At 55.4% G+C, this 21,529-nt stretch overlaps 1 protein-coding gene across 2 annotated transcripts in view; it reads right to left on the minus strand.

Moving 5' to 3' along the window:
- Positions 1-21,529, minus strand: part of Hpcal1 (hippocalcin like 1) — a 92,820-nt gene that overhangs the window by 3,398 nt on the left and 67,893 nt on the right. For both annotated transcript variants that reach the window (XM_047522367.1, XM_047522368.1), the window contains exons 2-4: positions 15,751-15,839; positions 1,192-1,586; positions 134-239 (exon numbers count right to left, since the gene is read on the minus strand). In XM_047522367.1, coding sequence (XP_047378323.1) covers positions 134-239; positions 1,192-1,569 — 484 coding nt within the window. In that variant the 5' untranslated portion in view covers positions 1,570-1,586; positions 15,751-15,839. The remainder of the gene's footprint in view (positions 1-133; positions 240-1,191; positions 1,587-15,750; positions 15,840-21,529) is intronic.

Here is a 21,529-nt window from a genome sequence, read left to right on the forward strand (position 1 = left end):
AGCACAGCCGTACAGGTGGCAGCAGTGGGGGTGGGCTACAGAGGCTGAGAAGCCACGGAGAGGAGGGGAGTGTCTCAGACACATCTGTGGCCCCGACGGCACCATGTGGACACAGGGTCCCAGGCTGCCCTACCGTCATTGTTGGTGTCCATCTGCCTGAAGATCTTGTCCGTTCGCTTCTCTGGAGTGGACTCATCTTCCGGCATCTTCATCACAGAAGACACCATCTTATAGATGGCCTGCAAGAGCGTACAGGGATGCTCAGGGGACATCTCTGGGCATCTGGGGCAAGATGACAGCTTTCCAGCAGCCCTCAGTCAGCCAGGCACAGACAGACTGGGTGCTCCCGGCAGCCGGGACCTTCCCGGATGAGAAGGTCCCTGCCACCGGTACAACTTGGATGGACCTCACAGACTGGATGTGGAGAACAGTCAGACCCATGAGAGCAAAGTTCAAGTGTCCACAGAATCACCTCGCTGTGATGGGGGAAGGCAGACAGCAGCTCTGGCTGAGGGTCGGGGTCAGGACAATGCCAGGAAGGTGCTTGTGGGACCTTCTGGGGCTGGGAATGCTGAGTGGGGGTGGTGGTCACAGTGAGCCCTCCATATCTGCAGGACCTGAATTCGTGACTCGACCAATTGCAGACAGAAAATATTGACAAGAAAGTTGCATCTGACAGACGCACAGACTCTTTTGCCATTATTCCCTAAGCAAAGCAGTGTGAAAACTATTTACACTGAACTTACATTGTATTAGGTATGGTAAGTGATCTAGAGCTGATGGAAAGCACAGGGGAGGAACCATGCAGGCTCTGTGCAAAACTACACCATCGTCTCTGCTACTGAGCCGTTCTGTGGGTGTCCTGAGACTAACCCCCGACAGATGCCCAGGGATGAATGTGATTCCTAGCTTTCTTATGAAATTCTTATGAAATCGCCTCTCTGAATCTTGGAACTTGGGCCATGTTGAAAACGACCCATTTCATAGGTCTGGAGGTAAAAACTGATCCCAGGGTTCACCACGGGGCCTGATGTGTACAGCAGATGAATAAATGTGGCTTTTATCACGGCTCTTTGTAAGGACCTGCCTCGTCAGTGACAGCTGATCACTTTCAAACGGGCCCCAGGAGGGACCTGCGGGAGTGACCGGGCCTGGTGGCGGACCCGAGCGAGGCGGGCTGGTGGGCGGTACCTGCACGATCTCCAGCATCTCACTGCGGCTGATGTAGCCGTTGCCGTCCAGGTCGTACATGCTGAAGGCCCACTTGAGCTTCTGCTCCAGCTTGCCCCGCGAGGTCACGCTCAGCGCGATGATGAACTCCCGGAAGTCGATGGTGCCGTCGCCGTTGGTGTCGAAGGTGCGGAAGACGTGCTCGGCGAACTTGGAGGCGTCGCCGTAGGGGAAGAAGTTGGCGTAGATCTTCTTGAACTCGTCCACGGTCAGGTGGCCGGTGGGGCAGTCCTTGAGGAAGCCCTTGTACCACTCCTGCAGCTCGTGGTCGGTGAACTCCGTGTTCTCCCGCAGGTCCTGCAGCACCTCGGGCCGCAGCTTGCTGTTCTGCTTGCCCATGGCGGCCGCCGCTGCACCTGAGGACAGGGTGGGCGCGACACTGGGGACGGGGCGGCACCCTGCCTGCCCGCTCAGCTGGCTGAGCACCTCCTCTGCCTCCCGAGCCACGGGCTGGAGGGACCCGCACGGGACCACCGTCCCGCAAGCACCAAGGGGAGCACTTCCAGATCACAAGGTGCTCCCGGCTCGGTGTCCCGTGGAGAAAGCCAGAACGCTGCCGGGCAGTCAGTGTGGACCAGGCTCAGGGGGCAAGGCAGAGTCTGACCTTGGGAATGTGGGACTGGGAGGGAAAGGGCAACCTGAAATCCACGGAAGGAGCACTGTCCCATGCCCCCGGGCACCGTACGAGCCAAGGGGACTAAACTAATTCCTCGCTCTCATCATCCCTCACTGGTTCAGGGCAACGTGGCCATGCGGGCCCGTGCCTTGCCCTTGGTTCTGCGCTGTTATTTTCTTTTTTACTACGATTATGTTTTATCCTTAGAAGAGGCGTCCAGAAAACTTTAGGGAGCCCCCTCCTCCTTATTTTGCCTTTGGGAAACTGCCCTGGTGGGAGATGTTCTAGAATTAGCAGGAAGCAGGAAGTGCTGTTCTGAATGGTAATTGCAAAAAATGGGGCACCCATGGGGACCTGGGACCGTGCTGCTCTTAAGAGCACAGCCCACGGCTGCTCTGCATGAGGCCCTAGCGATGTTTCCAGGAGACACTGATGCAGTCTCCACGTCCCCGCCCCGTTCACACGTGAGCCTGGCTCAGTCATTTCTGAAGCACACAGAAAAATGGGGGGAGGGGAGAAAATGACTTCCACCCAAGGCTCAGAGGAAGGCACTCTGAGCTGCTTGTACATTCACGAATTCTAAACAGCAGGCACTGGATCCCTGGAACGAAAGATAAGAAAGGCACTTCGCCCACATTGTCACCACTTCCTCTTTCTTCTCTGCCTCTTTCCCAGGTTTTACCAGTCGACACAGACACGCTTTGCTTTCATCTTTATGACTTTAACTGTGGCACTTGACGTTCCTTTTCTAGCCCCTCATAGGGCAGTTTGACATTATCTTTCAAAACCACACACGTGCATTCTTTGACCCAGCCGTCCTGCTTCCAGAAACCTATCCACATACACTCCACCTGGGCAGACCACAGTGCTGGTGCCCCTGCCCGTACCGCTGTCTGTAATGACAAAGAGCCCGGGTGCCCCATTATGTCCTGACAAGAAACGATCTTCAAGATGGCTCTTGGCGTGTAAAGAGATGGTGCACCATGATGTACAGAGCTTGCTGCCATTTGTGAAAAAGAAAGAAATATCTGCGCTCGTGTGTTCACGTCCCTGGGAGGACTGACTAGGAATGACACCCTGGGCCAGGGAAGGAACGCTGGCTTGAAGGACAGGGGCCTCGGGGCCGTGAGCCCTTTTGCAATTTTAAAATGTTGAACTCTGTGCCCACATTTCCTATTCAAAGAACAAAGATACAAAAACACCAGTAGCCACGCAGCCAGACAGCCTCTCGATTCCCTCCTTGTGAGGGAATCTTTCTCCTTCCACATTTGTGCAACCTCTCGTTCATCAAGGTTGCAAACTCTACCTTCTGCTTTACCTTCAGGCTGATCCTAAGCGTGAAGCCAGTCCCTCCACATAGCCCTCCTCTCGTTTCCTGGTCAGGGCCGCCTGTGCTTGGGGGGCAGCCTGGGTCTTGGGAGCGGGCTGCCAGCCAGGCCCAGCTCCGAACACGCAGCCCAGGAGCAACCTCCCCAGGTGCACTGAGTCTGCCCTCAAATGAGGACACGTGTGGCTCCTGATGCACAGAGTCGAGGAGTCATATCGAACCCACGACAATGTGTGGAGGGGGTCACCTCCCCACTGGCCCCCCTGCCCAGGGCTCCGACCCCCCCTGGGGCCTGGCTGGAAAGTGTCCTGGCTTGTGGCATGGATAATTCTCTCTGGAAGCGTAGTTTAGTGACAAGAGAAGCAACACGGCTGAAGCCACACTGGGAACACGGGCATCGAGGCTGGGCCTGGGAGTGGCCAGTCTATGAAAACCCCAAACTGGTAGAGCAGATGAGCTGTCTTAAGAGGGCTGTCCAGGGAGCTCTGGAACGAGGGTCAGGCAAGGGCTGTGCCTGGGGACAGTGGAGGTGAGCTGGGGAGGCTGCCGCTGAGCAAGGAGGCCCCGCTCTGGGGATGGGACACCCGTGAAACAAGACCCCACAGAGTGGCCGGTGGGGGCCGCTGCAAGTCAAGGTGCAGGAGAGGGAGCGCTGTGCGCAGGCCCTCACGCCTGACCTGCCGCTACGGCTTCCACACAAGGTGTCCCGAAAGCTCGCGTGTGAGGCAACGCAGGAGCACTCAGAGGAAACAGCTACAACCTGACTGGTGGATCCCTTTTACTGGATTGGTCATTTGAAGGGACTACTACTGTATCGGGTGCTAACTGGGCAGCAGGATGTGGCTGGAGAAAGCAGGTCACTGGGCCATGCACTGGGGGTTTCTATTTTGTCCCTGGCACCTCCCCCAACCCCTCCCTCCCTCCCTCCCTCTCTCCCTCTCTCCCTCTCTCCCTCTGTCTCTCCCCCTCGGCTGCCATGAGCTGAGCAGCTCTCCTCCTCCACGCCCTTCCACCATGATGTTCTGCCTCATCTCAGGCCCAGAGGAATGGAGTCAGCCAACCATGAACAAAATATCTGAAACCATAAGCCCCAAATAGACTTTTCCTCCTCAGAGTTGTTCTGGTTGGGTATCTTGGGGACAGCGACAAACATCCCAACTCTCAGAGGGGACAATCAGAAGCATCATCCTTGGACAATGGCACCTACTTGCCAGTAACTTCACTTATTAGTCACACTTTACCAACAAGCAAACGAATCCTTGGAGAGCCCTGGAGCTGCTCAGAGGTGAGGCCAGGACTTGGGCCCTGGTCGGCCTGGCTGCGTGTGGCCAGGGCGGAGGATGGCCCAGGGAGGGCAAGGCAGTATGGCCAGGTGGCCACCACGGGCTGCCCTAGTTGGCTAAGGGCTGGTCTCATCCCCTGGTTAGTATTCCTGCTCTCTCATCTTCAGAACAAGCCCTTCCGTGACACCCTTGGAGCCGAGGGTCGCTGCATTCAGAATCCACTCGCCTCACTGAAAACCAAATCCCTCTAGACTGAAGGCACGGGTTGGCCTCAGAACGTGTCTGTGATTTGTGTTCACACATATGCCATTGAAGTGGCAAACGTGTAGCTCCCCTCTGCCTGCAGTGCAGATGTTTGTGGACAGGAAGGCTCCAGGTCACAGGGGCCCAGCCGTAAGCACTAGAGGCAGCGGGCAGGGGGCGTGGTCTGCTGGCGACACTGCCTGCTTCCCCAGCTCCTTCCGTGTGTGTCGCAGAGGCTGACCGCGTGACCCCAGGACCCTGTCTCCGGCCCCACTTTCTTTCTCCTGGCTTCCAGCTGGGCCTAGCACTGAGCAGGTGTGGTTGAGGGCATCCCTGCAGCTTTGTGTGCATGTGCATGCAAACACACACACGCACACACACACCCAGGCCTTCAGATTCATCCCCCGGGGCTAAGGAGCTGTCAACAGACTGGCGTTCCAGTAGAGCCCAGACGACCCTCTTTGGGGTGCAAGGCTGAGGGCTCAAGTGTCAGAGAGAAGAGGGAGAGGGAGACTGCCTGGGGACCTTCAGACTGTGTCCAAGAGCCCCAGAGGTCCTCCTCAGGCGTGGGGTGGCGGGGGCAGAGGTGCGGTCCGTGGAACTGGGAGAGGGGAAAGGCCTTTGGGCCTTCGCTCTGGACCCGCCACTGACCAGAGCAGCGGCTAAGTCTGCTTCTGCATCTGATCTCATGCAGAGAAAGGGTTCTGCTGGCGACAAGACTGAGACAAAGGCCCAGCTGTTGAAGGCCTGGGACCATGGCATGGACACCCCGGAAGAGTGTAGGGCTCTGGATGATGGGCTGGTTTTGCCCCTTTTTATGAAACCTCCCCCAACAAGGAGAACAAGAAACAAAACAACAGCCATGCTGATGGCCTTGGCCACGTCCATGAGGCGATGCCCACGCCCTGGTGGAGAGTGGGCAGGGAAAGGCGGAGGCCAAGCAGAGCCAAGGGAGCCGGCCCTGGGTGCCTGCAGGGAGGGATGGGGAGCAGGTGAAGGAGGAGACCACGCTGGCCGGAGGCTGCTTCCGGAAGGCGGAGACTGGAGGGCCCTCAGTGCCGCAGGGAGCGCGGGGCTGCCGCTGGCAAGTAAGATGGCAGCCGCATCCCAAACGCCAGGGCTGGAAACACACCCAGAACTCCCAACCTGCCCGCATCACCGCCTGGCACAGGCACTGGGAATCTCGGTGGGGCTCCCCTGGCAACTGCAGGGTGACTGGGAGCTGGGGCTGCTGCCACTGCCTGGCCCCCCAAAAGAGGATCACACTGCAGGGCTAACCCCGGAAAAGGTCAAGATTTAGCCTCTGAAGTCCGGTGCTTTCTGCTGAGTACATTTACAGTAAATGAAAAAGATCTGTGTTAAGTCAGACCACGTGCGTAGGAAACAGCCGGAGCCCCGGCGGCCGCTCCTCTTGCTCTGGTTCCTTCCCCCTGGCCAGCTGCCAGACCACATTTCCCAGCCTCCTCTGCAGCCAGATGGGCTCCTGTGACTGCAACTGGCCAATGGAGTGTGTGCAGGGTTGACACCCACCGCCCGCATCTGGCCCTTGACCTCCGGTGCAGCCCGCTCTCCACTCTCTCCTGCCCTGCACAGGATGCAGGGTATCCTGGGAAGCACTTGGAGGCTCCAGGAGGAGCAGACCCCACAGGCTTTCTCAGCCAGGCTACCTCCTGAGGTGCAGCCCACAGAACAACTGGGGTGCCATCTCCTCAGTCCTCCTTCAGAGGGTGCGTGAGTGCCACGCTTTGGTGCTTGGGTATCATGGGTGCCTGAGGGACGAGGACTAACTCTTCCCTAACGCCCCGGTGGAGGAGGAAGATTACTAAGAGGAAGATGCCCGAGTCCTGGAGGGAGTGCGTGGACGAGAGTCCTCTCCTCTCCCGTCACACCCGCTGTCATCGGGAGATACACCTGTGCCCTGCTATGTGCTGAGATTCAGGGTTGTCTCAGCCCTGACCAGTACCCAGCCCCCCATCTCCAAAAGGAGGAATAGCTTCCCAAGACTCAGGATGGGAACAGGGCCAGAGGGAACAGACCAAAGAACCAAGAGAAAAGGGAGAAGTCAAGGGAAAATCTCCAACAGAGAGCCCCCAGCCTCCTTCCCCCTGCCCAGCAAGCGCAGGAGGGCCAGTCAGAATCATCAGCAGACAAGGCCGGGAGGGCACTCTCCAGAGAAACCCGCTACGTGGTCAGAGCCGGGTGCTCAGCATGTTCCAGTTAGTTGGGCTCTGGGAGTGCCGGGTCCTGGGCTGAGGCTGAGGCGCAGGGCCCTGCTCTCTGGATCCCCAGGCTGCGTATGGCATATGTACAGACAGGATGAACCCTAAAAAGTGACATGAAGTGGGGCTCCTGGGGGGTTTCGTTCAGTCCTGGGCAGGGCGGGGGACTAGGTAGTTTGGCTAGGAAGATGGCAACTGGAATCAAAACTGAAGGACAAAGAGGATTTTAAAGGCTGCTGAAGGCTCAGTTCCCACAGGCCACATCCCGGGAAGACCTGGCAGAGATTCCGGGACTGGGAAGTGGGTCTTGCTTTGCTCAGCTGGCAGGGGCCACGTCATCTCCATAGGGCGAGGCTTGAGGCTCAGGGAGGCTGTGCTGGTCTGCAGCAGGCAGCTGTGGGCCCAGGGGTGTCCGAGGAGAGGACGGGCCTCCTCCCGTGTCCTGTCTTCTCCCAGGGTCGTTCTCTGCTGAGATCCTCAGCAGCAATGGAGGCCCCAGCTGCTCTCAGCTGGCGTCCACTGCTGCTTTTTCCCTGGTAAACTTGCTGTCGGGACAGCTTCACTTTTATGAAGCCATTAAACGGAGCCCAGGAATGTCAAATAAAGCTGCGACTACACACGCCCTCAGTCACTCGCTGGGGTGGCTCGTGTGGGCTCAACAAAGGCCCAGATGAAATATTTAATACAAAGGACCTCAATTTAGTTCTCCTGGAGGCTCCGGGGCAAGGAAGAGGGGTGCAGAGCAGCCCTGTGTGGGGTGACCCCTCCATTATTGATTAAGCAAATGAGCCAGGCTCCTTGATGCTTGGTTGACTGGGAAATGGCAGACAAAAAGCGAGATAGAAAGCCGCTGCTCACGTTTCCCAGCAGAAATGGCCACCGGCTCTGGTCGTTTGGCAAACCCAGCGTCACTCATCAGAAAGTGTCGCTTTCATATCCAAGGAAGGCGGGTGGCGAGGAATGGGAGTCCCGGGGGAGAGTAACCTATCTGAGGGCACAGCCTCCTCCTGCTCCGCTTAAAACACTTTATATTCAAGCAGGACTCAGAGCAGACAGGCAACAGCCTCTGAGCGCAGCGGCGACGTCTGAATTCTCGGTAATGGAAGCTGGAGGAGGGAGTTAATGTAGGACTTACACCCATCTCTCTGGGTCTCAGTTACTCTGTTATTGTTCTTAATGTGCTAAATTGTAAAGAAAAAAGAGTAAACACGTAGCTGGGGAGCCCTGTGAAGATATCTAGCCCAGAGCTGGCACTGCTGGCAAATGAAAGCCTCGCGATGGCGAAGTTCATCAGCAGCGCAGCGAGGCCCCGGGACCCAGCGCTCCAAAGGCCCACGAACCACAGCTCAGCACCAGCCAAGGCACGGGTGGCCTTTCACCCCATCACTCAAAAATGCTCCCATCACTCCAGACTCTGAAGTTTGCTGGGTCAGCCAGACTTAAGACACTTGAGGGAAGACGATGGGGAGGTGGGGACACCAGGTCCCCATGAAGGGCCAGGGCTCAGGAGGAGGCTGGAGAAGTTCGCAGTGAATTTGAACTTCAAGGGATTCCGAGGGCTGGTTTGAGATGAGAGCCGGTTCCATCTGGGGTGGAACAGAAGGTGGGAGGCAGAAACGGCCCCCGCTCCAGCTCCACTGCCCTGTGACCCCTGGATAAAAACTCCTGGGGCCGAGCCACAGTCCTGGGGTTGATTGCAGTTTTCAAAACAATTCTGGCCTGTGTCCTTCTTTCCTTCAAATAAGCAGGTGAGAATCAAACCACCTGCAGTGTTGGCTTCCGACATAGTTCCCTGAGGAGGGGACAGTCCTGTCCTGAAGATTGTATTGGCCAGGGACACGGTGCAGGGGCAGGCGCAGTGCAGCGGGGCAGACACTAGAGGGCGGAGTCGGGCAGCCTCCCCAGACCTCAGCCTGGAGACTGGGCCCCTGCCACGCCCCAGCTCACTGCTGCCACCTGCATGGGTGCCTCCGTTTCTCCATCTATAACCTGGGGTTGCTTTGTCCAGCACGGTGACCACCAGTCACAGGTGGCTATGGAACAACATGTGGCCAGCCCAAACTGTCCTCAATCTAAAACACACTGGGTTGAGCCTTTAAAATGGAAAAAAATTTACAGACATTTTTTAATTGAATTTCTAGGGTGCCAGAATGGAGGGCTGCCCTCCAAGCTGTGTTCTTCTCCACCTCCCAGGGTGGGGGTCTCCCTGCTACTCTCCAGCGATCATTGAGCCTCATCACAGCCTTTCGTGAAGGACTCTGGGCTGCCGCCCTGCGGGGAGGGGGGCAGGTTAGCAAAGCCCACACTCAAGCCTCTGGGAATAACGAGGAGGGAAAGAGGAAGTGCCCACGAGGTCGAAGCTTCCCTCGCAGAGCCTGCTAATGGGACAGGGAAAGAGAGTCAACAGTAAAAGCCCACGAGAATCCACCCCGGTCAGGCCCTCTGCTCCCACAGACGCCAGGCCAGGAGGGGGCTGCGATCCCCTGGGGGAGGGCCAGGCCTGGGGAGCCGGGCGGAAATCCAAGTGCAGAGTCCTGGGCAGAGCCTTGCTTTGCAGGTGAGTTTGGGGCTTTTGGTGGCAGAGCCCAGGAACCCCCATCTGCCCCTCACACCCAGCTGGTGCCAGGTAGGTGCTGGGCGAAGATGACCCAGAGCTCCTCCTGTGCCTGCTGTGCCCCCTCACCCTGGCACACCCACCAGACGGAGGTGCTGTTCCTAAAGAGACATCCCGGGTCCCAGAGTCTGGGTGCCAAGTGGAGCCAGCCTCTGCCTCCCGCGTGCTCTGTTGTGATGTGACAGGTGAAGTCCAAGCTGGAGTTCTCCAGGGGTCAGGCCCGGGGAAGGGAGGCAGGAGCTGGGTGCCCTGCAGCCCTTGGCAGTGCAGTCAGGAGGGCAGAGGCCAGCCCCGTTCACAGGGGTAGAGAAGAATGCCCAGCATGGTCGGGAGGAAGTGGCCAGGGAGAGCTTGGGAGACGCTGGAGGCCAGGCCTCCCGTCTCCCCCAGCCCCTGCCCCCCCCCCAGGGGCCACACTCCACAGAAACACTCGGAGGGAATTAACCAGTCGAGGGCTCGGGACCTTATTGCCGTGCGATCGCACAGTAAAAGCTCAAAGGCGGATGCGGAAAAACCCCTGACTCACTCAACCTCTAATTCTCAGGACCCAAGCACGGCACCTCGGCCACCCTGGAAGGACGAGTAAGAGGCCAAGCAAGCTGGAGACCGTGGCCTGAGGCCTCCGTTGCCCCACACCAGTCCCTCTGTAGATGGACTCTTGTGCCATCAGTCCTGGAGGGACAGAGCCAGCATGGCTGCTGGTCCCTGTCAGGCCCCCGCCCTGGCTCAGCTGTGCGCGCTGCGTGTGAGTGGGCACACCGGCCCCAGGATTCCTCGGAGCTGAGGAATGACTCACGTGCTCAACCATGGCTGGGTGGGAAGAGCAGCAGGTCGGAGTTAGATCTTGACTCCATCGCCATGTTCTGGGCCAGGATGTGAGCAACGGCCCCACCCGGGGGACAAATATTACAACTGCCCCTCCAGGGCAGGTTCTGCTCGTCAGTGACTCAGCTCGTCTGGCTGGTGGCCAGCACCCAACACACCCAGAGGACACAGCAGCTCTGCAGGGTGCTGAGCGGGGCCTGGAGTCAGGCAGGGCTGTGCCTGAGCCTCAGAGCTCCAGACCGCACCTTGGTGTTCTCCTCTGTAAAATGGGCTTGCGGTCAGGTGCTGGCTGTCTAGGAGGGAGTGCAGCTGGCAGGCCCATGGTGCCAGCAGGGTCTCTCTCCTCCACCCTCCCCTTGTCCGGCTGAATGCTCCCAGCTCTCTCTCAACCTCTCTGGGCTCCAGTTTCCTTGACTGCAAAATGGGAATAAGGGTCCCTACCTGTTGATTCACGGTGCAGCTGTGAGGATAAAGGCACACGAAGTTGTAAAAGGCTCCGACAGACAGAAAGCATCAAACACATGGAGGTATTATCACAGCTTTTATGATAAAAGGAACGCCAGGCGCACTTAATGAGCTTATTCACAATATGACGGGAGCAGGCGGGAGCTGCAGGCAGCAGGCTGGGCTCCCTGGAGTTCCCTGCACTTCCTGGCAGACCCTTTCTACTTGGCACGCCCCGCACAGTGGCTTAACCTGGTCCTCAAGGCCTGGGGAGGGAGAGAGCTGGGCTCACAGTGGCCCAGACACATCCGGCTGGGGCAGGTCAGTGCAACTGTAACGCCCCTGCTTCAAAGAGACACGAGGAGGAAGCACAGTCAGGGACAGTGCGCAGAGCCTGCAGCTGCTCACGCTGCCGAGGCACCTGCCGGGCAAAGTGGCCCCAGCATCTGGGCCACGGGCACTGCTCTGTGCTTGCTGGACCGGGGGCAGGGGGCCGAAGAAGGGCGAAGGTCTCTCCTCTTGTGGCAGGATGTGTCCTGGGGGGCTTGGACCCCTTTCAAAGGGAACCCGAAGGTCAGGGGACCATTCTGCACTTGCCCAGAGAACGCACAGCATCCTGAGGAGGGACGGGAAATCATCGCTGTGCCTGGACGGGCTGGGGTGGGCCGGGGACGCGTGTGCACCACACACCGCCCCTCCCTGCCCGGACACCTTCGCACCACACCTGGCACACAGACGTGCACACGCTCGGCCCAGCCCTGGGCTGGAGAGAGCTGCGGTCAGCGCGGAGGCCCTCCTGATGGCAGGTCTGCACCCGGACTCCCCTCGGAGGTTCCCGGTCTCAGAACAACGTGGGCCAGGCTTCCGATCGCTCACTCCACTGCTGTGTCCTTGCTGGGTTCATGCAGCTCAGGACCAAAGACCTGCAGGCACCGGGCCTGGCGGGAGAAGGGCCAGCAGAGGCCGGGGCCGCTGGGAGGGCTGGCGCCTGAGCTCGGGTGGTCGGTGAAGCTCTCCCTGGTGAAGAAGGGGTGGGACGGACGCTCCAGGAGGGACCTAGAGCTCAGAGGCAAGAGCGTCCAAAGGAGAGGGCCTGCGGCGGGCAGTGGCTGAGAAGGGCAGGCCACAGGCTGTGGCTGGGGAGGGGCGGGGCTCCAGCTCCTGTCCCTCGGGCACAGGCCCTTAGGGAGACTACCACCAGCAAGTCCCTTGTTCCTGCTACACAGTTCTAGGCCTGTTACCTCTACAGGCACCTTTGTGGGCCATGAACAGACTCAGAATATAGACTAATATTAAAAATTATGGAATAATAAAGAACAATGTAGAATAGTCTAGAACAACACGGAACAAAAGAACAGATCAACAAAGGTCAAGTGTGGGGAGGAGGCGCAGTTGGGGAAAAGGAGAGAGACAACTCTGAACTCCAGGAATTCAGGCTAATTACTTGCAGAGCAACTCAAATTTATAAAGATTAACTTAAAAAAATTAATAAAGGTAAGGGTGGGGATGAATGGGCCTTGTGGTGAACAGATGAGAACCCTACTGTCCTCAGCTTCAGATGGACTGGAGGCCTGGCTGATGGGATAGTCACATGCCCTGACACTTTCTTTCCTCCTCTGTTAAATATGGGTTTGGAACACACAGTCCCTGAAGCACAGCCCAGCTCCAAAACACGTCTCTGAGTCTATCCCCAGCGGGGCCTTCTGAAGAACCCGAGGGGTGTGCCGACTTCACTAGGAATTTGTGTCCCCGCTCCAGGATCTTGGTTGGCAGCCGCACTCAGCTCTTTCCCCAGGCGATGGCAGAAAGATTAATTTCTGCCCGGTCCCTGCTTGAGGGATCACTAAATTCTCAGCTGATGGGCCCCAGAGGAACTCATTCCAAATTTCGAATTCACGTGCCCCAGATGAACAAGGTTTGGTCACAGCCTCACGTGTCTGTGAGCAGAAGTGTCACCAAGCCAAGACCTGAGTGGCATCTTTGAGACCCGCACGGCCTCTGGAGGTTTTGCGTGTTCCGACAGATGCTCTGTCCTCGGGACAGAGTGGGGGTCCCCGCACATGCCTCCTGCTGTCCACTTAGGCTCTCAGGCACCCGCCCAAAAACTTTGTGTTGTTTGAAACTTGGAAGGAAACCTCCAGGGGATCATCTCATGTGCTATCTGACTCATGTCTACCGTCTTTGGGAAGAAATAAAAACCGTCATTCTCATTAAAATGGCAATGGCCTAGGGAAATGCCAGGCACAAGAATGGGGACGGGCCAGCTGCCCCTCATGGCCCCAGTGGCCACGGTCTGGAGTTCCACTAGAGAATGTGCTCACAGTAAGGGGGTGGAGACAGCTCAGAAAGGCTGCCCGGGCCACCCTTATTCTTTAACTCACACCCCCGGAAGCCACAGCTTCTTCAGGGGCGTGGGGGTGACACAGAGCTACATAAAGTGTCCATGGACATGTTTAACGGAACACCTACTGTGTGAAACCACAGAGCTGAGTTTGGGGATACACAGACGCACGAGGTGCCTTTAAAGTGCTCAGGCTCTGGTGCGGAGAGTGAGGCCCAGTCTCCTCCCTCCTCCTGCCCAATTCATCTCCTTCTCTGCCGGGCACTGTCAGGGTGCCGGGTGGCAGGGAGTGAGAGAGGGAGGCGCCATTCCAAAACGGACCCACAGACTCGTGAGCCTCGGTCCTGCCCAGACTGTTTTCCCCAAGGACGGAGAGCTAGGTTCCATTTACTCAGGGCACAGCTGGGAATGATCCCATACCCACTTAGCACATGCCCCGAAACACAGCAAGCGCACAGTGATTGTTTGGTGCGAGGAAGGAAGGAAGTCAGGGAGGCAGGGAGGGAGAAGCCCAGCTGCTGGCATTCCTTCCAGAACCTCCAAATCCCGCAGACGCACCCCTCCCAGGCCCTGTGGCCCACGAGCACTGTCCCAGGCCCTCTGGGGGACCACCTTCCTTGCCCCGCCCACCTCTGACGTTTCCAGCAGAGCCTTCTGGCCCAGAGTCCAGCTGCAGTCCAAGAGCCAGTTTCTTGGAGCCCCTGGAGATTAACAGGGCAAATATTTGTTAAGTATCTCCTGTGTTCTCAGAGATTATTTCTAGGTTAAAAATTCGCACACGAGGTCTGATAAGGCTATTCATGGGGTCACAGAGAGAGAAAAATGTGAACCCTGGGCTGTCCCAGGAATTCTGGGCCATGTGCCCAGGGAGGCTGGGCTCCTCTAGAAGGGAAGGGAGGATTGGTGTGGACTCCACCTGGAGGCTGGGAAGCGGGAGGGACAGCACTGGAGTGTCTGGGGAGCGCCACGGCCTGAGGGCGTTCATCTGAGCCTCCTGCCCGGCCCTGCCCAGGGCACCGAGGACAGCCTGCCTGAGGCTAACGCCCTTGCTTCTCTCTCCCTTCTCCTCCTCCCCAGCTCACGGGGGTCTGCCACGGCACCTCACACCAAGGCCGACACAGAGCCGGGGCTCAGAGTGGCGGGCGGGCGGTAGGCCCCACGCCAGTGCCTGTGGCCCGGCAGAGGAGCCAGCAGGACGGCTCCCGGCCCCACTGACCACAGTGCATAAAAACGCCTGCAGCAGGTGCGCTTGTGCCTTGCCCACAGCACCTGCCGGGCAGGGGGGACCCGGTCGAGGGTGGAGGATGCCCACAGGAAGTGATGCTGCAAAGTCACCCAAGGCAACCTAAAAATAAGCCTCCACTTCCAACAGAGGAAGGATTTCCCCTCCCTGGTGCCCTGCCTGTGACCACAAGCATCCATGCAGGAGGCTGTTAGGAAAGCCAGTGTGGTCGGCTGTCCAGGATGCCGCTGGGACCTGTGGCCTGTCAGCACGGTGGAGGCCTCAGCCTGAGGCTAGAGGAGGGGGCCTGGGTCAAGCTCCGGCAGAGACCCAAACCTGCAGCCGCTGCTAGCCTAGCCTCTTCTAGAAGGTCGCTGGCTAAGCGAAACCTCCACGTGCAACAGCGACCTTTGGAACTCTGAGCAGAGCTGCCTACGTGAAGGAGCGTCCACGGCAGTGCTGGGTGGCACCACGCTGCCGGCACCTGTCGTCCGCACTGTGCTGAGAGTGTCTGCCCCCACCTGTCTGACCCTCTTCTTGTCCCTTCCTTGCTGACACTCGGGTCATGCTGACCTTCGGCTGTCCCTCCACACCACAGGCCCTGTGCATGGCTGCTGCTCAGATACGAAGGCGTCGCTCCCGAGCCTCCCTCGGGTCTTCGCTCGGCCATTTCTCCGTGAGGCCTTCCTCGAGGACTCCACCCCGAACAGAAGTCCCAGCAGCGTCCTTGATGCCTGTTCCTACCTTCACTTTTTCCTCTACTGTATGTTGAGTCCAGTGTCACCTTCCCCTGCTTGACACAAGGTCCCTGGGGCAGGCTTTGTTGTGGTTTCTCTACCATTGGAAGCCCAGAGCCTGCAGGCTTGTCGGGCGCTCAGTACGTGCTCAATAAATATGCCTGAGTGAAGGCCGTGTCACCGTGGGGGAGGCTGGGCCCTGGGCCTCAGCACGCAGGCGTGTACGGGGGGTGGGCAGTGAATCACCTGCTGTCCCTCTGAGCATCGCTTGACCCCTGCCTCCCATGGCTAAGGATGCTCGTGTCAGAAAGCACCGTCTGACCGCCAGGCGCTCCTGTCGGGTGGTGGGAGTCACTGAGTACTAGCTGTGTGTGCACCGAGGTGCCCACTGAGGTGCCCGGGGCCTCAGGATGGCAGGGACCCCACAGGCCTTCCATCTCTTCGCCTGCTCCAGCTTCCTGTTGCCAGCTACCCTTCCCAGCAGGACCCCACTAGACCCCTACGCAACCCCACCTCTGGCCTTCCCTAGTCTTTATGCTGAGCTGGGTCAAGTCGCTGCACGTGGGCGGGACCCACAGTTGGCAGGAACCACCCTTTCCACCTGGGCCCTACCCAGCCCCGGGGTGGTGGGGCTACAGAGGTGACTTACCTGAGGCCAAGTGGAGGCTGAGACGGAGTGGGGGTCAGAACCTCCAGGGGCTGGATACGCGGGCTTCACCGGGCTGCTAGACCATGCCCCTGGAAGAGAGAGCCCTCGGGTCAGGTGGGATGCAGGCGCCCCCGCCCAGCCCACCACCTCTCCTTCCAGTTGGTTCTGTGGGACCACAGCTCCCATGAGCCCTGCACCCACAGAGCGGCGGTTATGGCTGTCACGCAGCCCGCGTGGGTGCCAAGCATCTGACTCTCCTGCTCCAGCCGCGTGTACACCTCTCGTACACGTGATGCACATTTTTAGTGGACTTCATTTTTAGGGTAGCCGTAGGTTCACAGCAACACTGAGAGGAAACTGCGGAGATACCCACGTACCCTGTCCCCTCACACAGCCTCTGTGACTGTGGACACCCCACACAGAGCGGGACATTTGTTACAACAGAGGACATCACCGCCACCCAAGCCCACGCCGCAGTGGGGTTCACTCCTGGTGCTGCGCATTCTGTGGGTTTTCTGGGGTGAACCCTGACCTGATCCCCCACGAGTGTCACCTGAGCCAGAGACCCTGCCCTGAACGTCCCCTGTGCCCTGCCTCGTCCTGTTTGCTCTTGGTATTTTCAAGCTCTGGGCTCCCTGAGCCAGGCTTTGACACTCAGGGAAATCAAGGCCAGGTCGGGCTGGGTCTCTGTGCCGCCCCCGAGGAAACAGCAAGGGAGCAGCAGAAGGCACAGGTGCCGTCTCTGTCACCACCGCACCCGTCTCCCCGCCACGCGGGCCGTCATCCTCACCCTCCTCGGTGACAGGGACAGGCCCCGTCACACTCCGCTAAGCAGGACGTGGGACACCCCAGATGTGTCCCCCACTCCAGGTCCCACTCTCAGTGATTCTTGTTAATTAAACTCCTACTACGGGGCCAACGGGAAGCAGTGAGGAGCACCCCCTTTCGGGTCGGGGTGTGGGGCTCTCCGATTCCCGAGCTGGAGCAGGTGGACACTGTCTGCCACACTGCACCATTAACGCCAAGTGGCTTTGCCTGGTTGCATCCCCTCAGCTGTCTAGGTACGAAGGCTCCACCACCACCCACCTTTGGGGACAGCCCTGTATGACAATATGCTCAGGGTTGCTGACCTCAGGCAGCCACTTCTAATCCTCAGAGGCGCTTCCTATCACAGTCGCCCTGTCCCTCAGAAAGGACCAGTGGCTTCAGGGGGAAGCTCTGGGGTGGGAAGGTGCAAGGGGAGATTCCACTTCCACACCCGCTCTGTTGCAGAGTGACCTTGGGCATGTCCTGTGACCTCTGCCACTGTCAGTATCCTCATCTACGACCAGGCAGGTGGGACAGATCCTAGAGGAGGAGTCCAGGGCCAGCTCCGACCCGGGCTTCCCAGCCGGAGAGTCTTGGTTCCAGGGACCTTGGAGGCACTGGCTCCCGGCTGCCTGGGAACACTCCATGGACGTGAATCGCAAATTTCCTCCTGGTTCTATCGCTAAGCCACAGGGCTCCCTAGCCCCTAGCATTCCAGTGACAGATTAAAGATTATAGCTCTGGCTGGAGATGGCATCAAGGAACAGAAGTCATTATGCAGAAATCATTATGTGGAGTTATGTCTGGTTGCTCCTGATTTCTGTCTAGTGATTGTCTTACAAATTGCCAGGCCTCTTCCTCTCTCGAAGCGGGAAATGCAGAGGCCTGGGTGACTCATACAGTACAACTTAGCGCGGCCGTGTGGCTCCAGACTCCTCCTGCACACCGTGCATCCGCTCCCATGAGCAGGCGCTCTGTTCCGGTGCCCTCTGGCTGAGCACCTGGGAGACCGAGGTGTAGAAGAAGCCCCTAGGAGTGGAGTTCATCAGATTCACCCACTGGGCCCTGCACTTTCCACACCTCACTTCCTCTGCCCCAGCCCTTAGTTCCTGTAGGCTGGAGGCTCCTCCCTTCCTTAGGTTTGGGTTCTCTGGGAAACAATGTAGCATGTGACCAGCCCCACACGCTGTGCACTCCCAGCGCTAGGCACAGGCTGGCCCAGAGCTCAGCTGCAGGAGAGCTGAGGGAGAGGGCCATGCAAACCCTGCCCGGTTCTGGTCCCTGGTTCCTTCTGTGTGACATCGACCTGTTACCTCACTTCTCCCTGCTTCCCTTCCACATCTGAAATGCTATGGAGCTCATCAAGTTTTTGTAAAGATTAAACAAGTTAATGCACAAAAAAATACTTGGCACATAGGAAGCACTCAATGACATCAACTATGAAAGGGCACGGAGAGGCTTGGAAGAATCTAAGTCGACTAGAAAGACACCAACTACCAAAACTGACTCAAGAAATAGAAAATTTGAAAGACAAGTCATTAGAAAACTACCCACAAAGCAAAGCCCAGACCCAGATGGTTGCACTGCTGAATACTCTGTAACATTTAAGGAATACTAATTCCTCACAAAGTCCTCCAAAAAATAGAAAAGACAGGTACAACTCATTAGGAGAGGTCAGTATTACCGGGATATAAAACCATGAAAAGCTGTCACAAGAGAACAAACTTACTTTCTAATATCCTTTGTGAATACAGATGTAAAATCCTTCATAAAATAGTAGCACACCAAGGGTGTCAATATGTAAAAAGGATCCTATACCATCACCAAGTAGGATTTATTGCAGGAATGCAAGGTTGGTTTGCCATCCGAAAATATACAAAGTCAATTAATTAAGAAAACAAATGTCACACACTCATTTCAATAGGAGAAAAAGTGTTAACAATATCCAACACCCTTGCATGATAAAAACACTGAAAAAACTAGCAGAATGGAACTTTCTCAATCTGACAAAGAGTATAGTTAACATCATATTTAACAGTGAAATAACTGGCTACATTCCTCCTAAGATTAGGAATTAGACAAGGATGCTTACTCCTGCCACTTCTATTCAAAATTATACCATATTTCTAGACAGAGTAATTAAGCAAAGAAAAAAAAAAAAAGAAATTCAGGCCAAAAAGGAAGAAGTAAAATTATTTCCATTTTCTGATGACATGATTTTATGTATAGCAAATGTTCAGAAATTCACTAAAGAACATTACAATAATAAAAAAGTTCAGCAAAGTTGCTGGATATAAGACAATTATAGAAAAAATCAGGTGAGCTGGGTGTAGTGACATGTATCTGTGGTCCTAGCCACGTAAGAGGCCCAGGCAGAGGATGGCTTGAATACAGGAGTTTGCGGCCAGCCTGGGCGACATAGCAAGTCCCAATGTTGTCCTAAAAACCTGTATTCCCACACACTTGCAATTCAAAAGTGAAATTAAGAAAACAACTCCAAAGCAATAGCATTAAAAAAAAAAAAAAAAAAAAAAAAACCCTAAATACTTGGAAACAAATTTAACAAAGTAAGTGCCAAACTCCTACTCTAGAAACTATAAAACATTGTTGAAAGGAATTAAAGATCTAAATAACTAGAAAAACATTCCATGTTTATGAATCAGAAGACTTAATATCATTAAGTTGGTAATACCCAAATTGCTCTACAGATTCGATGCCACTCCCACCAAGATCCTAGCTTACTTCTCTGCAGAAATTGAAAAATTCACATGGGTGTGTGGTGCAATTCACATGGGGGGTGCAGTGCAGGGGAGTGTTATTGGCCAAACTGTATTGTTACATTGTGTACATATATGAATATGTAACAACAAATCCCATGATTATGCACAACTATAATGCACCGATTTTAAAAAAGTAGAAAAAATAAAATTCATGTGGAACTGGAAAGGACCCCACATTGCCAAAACAACTCTGAAAAAGAAGAACCAAGGACTCACACCTCCTAGTTTCAAAACTTACTACAAGGCAGTAATAATCCAGACAGTGTGGTACTGGCACAAGGACAGGCAAAATGAAAAACAGAAGAGAACCAGGAGTCCAGAAATAAACCCCACATCCATGGCCAACTGACTTTCAGCAAAGGTTGAAAGACCATCCGGTGGAAAGGAATATCTTTTCAACAAATAGCACTGGGACAACTGAATAGCCACCTGCCCCAAGAGTGAAGCTGGGTCTTTGCTCCACACATATACAAAAGTTAACTCAAAATGAATCTAAACATAAGAATTTCAACTACAGGACATGTAAAAGAAAACAGGGTCTTGGGCTTGACAAAGGATTCTTAGACCAAACACCAAAGCCCAAACCACAAAAGAGAAGATAGATTCAACTCTGAGACAGGGTCTATCTAAGTTGCTTAGGGCCTTGCTAAAGTTGCTTAGGCTGGCCTCGAACTTGTGATCCTCCTGCCTCAGCTTCTTGAGCTGCTGGGATTACAGGTGTGCACCACCAAGCCTGGTTCTGGGAGAAGATAGTTTTAGATCATTTATCTATAAAGGACTTTTACCTAGAAGATATGAAGAACTCTTACATAAGGCTGGAGATGTAGCTCGATGATGGTGCACCTGCCTAGTTTGCACAAGGCCATGGGTTCAATTCCCAGTGTGGGGGCAGTGGGAACTCTTACAACTCAATAAAGAAAGACAAATGCCTGATTAGAAAGGGTAAAATGTTTGCTAGACATTTTTCAAAAGATCTACAAGGGGACAATAAGCACATGAAAAGATGCTCAACACCTTTAGTTATTAGACAAAGCACAGTGAAATACCACTTCGCAACTACTAAAATTTCTTAGATTATAAAGTCTGATCAATGCATGTGTTGGCAAGGATTAGGAAAAACCAGAGCCCCTGTATACTGTTGGTGGAAATGTAAAATTATGCGTCCATTTGGAAAGCATACAGTTATTGTATAATCCCAGAAATTCTCCACATAGGTATACACCCAAGAGAAATGAAACTTCAAGCCCACTCCAAAACTCATAAATAAATGTTTTTAGCAATACAATACATAATAGCCAAAAAGTGTGAAAACAGCCCAAATGTCCATCTGTGGATAAATGGAAAAATAAAATTTGATATAGCCATATAATGGAATATTACTCATCTACAAAAAGTAGAAAAATACTGATAAATGCTGCAACAGAGATGCTAAGTTAAGTAACCAGACACCAAAGGACAAATTCATGTATATAAAATGTCCAGGATAGGAAATCTATAGTGACAAAAAGTAAATTTGTAGTGTTTTAGGGCTGCAGGAAGAGGGGAGAGGGAAAGAGGGCATAGTTAAAGGGTATCAGGTTTCCTTTTGGGATGATGAAAACATTCTGAAATTGATCATAGTGATGTTTCCAAGTAGTTGTGAAATACATCAAAAAACTGAGTCGCATACACGACACTGACTTCACATTGTGTCCACTAGATGGGTAAATGGTAGGTGTGTGAATTACATTTCCATAAAGCTGTTAAAAAGAAGGAATCTAAGTCATTGTCCTGCCTCTCTACACCAGAGGACAGAGGGTGAAGAGCCGAATCACAGGACTGGGCTTTCCAGCCCTGCACCAAGGCACACACAGGTCTTGGCAGATGGGAAGGGCAGGTGCCAGCTCAGCTTGGCCACCTCACAACCTGGCGTGGCCCCAAGGAAGGAGCCTGGGGCAGAGCTACGGAGCTGCCTTGGAGCACCTGGCCCCAGCTCTGCGCCGCACTGAGGGCTGCCCGTGGGACAGATGCGGAAAACACAGTCCCCTTGAGAAGCGCAGGACCCAGTGAGCTCGCCAGGACGTGCGCCAGCACTCGGTCGGGCTGCCAGACACAAGCTTTCTGGGGGATCCAGGACCCTGGGGGTGCTGCAGGAGCCCAGATCTCAGGATGTCCAGGGTCAGAAGGAGGCTCCACCAGAGGGACTCTCAGCT

This window comes from Sciurus carolinensis, chromosome 13 (assembly GCF_902686445.1).
Source record: "Sciurus carolinensis chromosome 13, mSciCar1.2, whole genome shotgun sequence".
NCBI classification, from domain to species: Eukaryota; Metazoa; Chordata; class Mammalia; order Rodentia; family Sciuridae; genus Sciurus; species Sciurus carolinensis.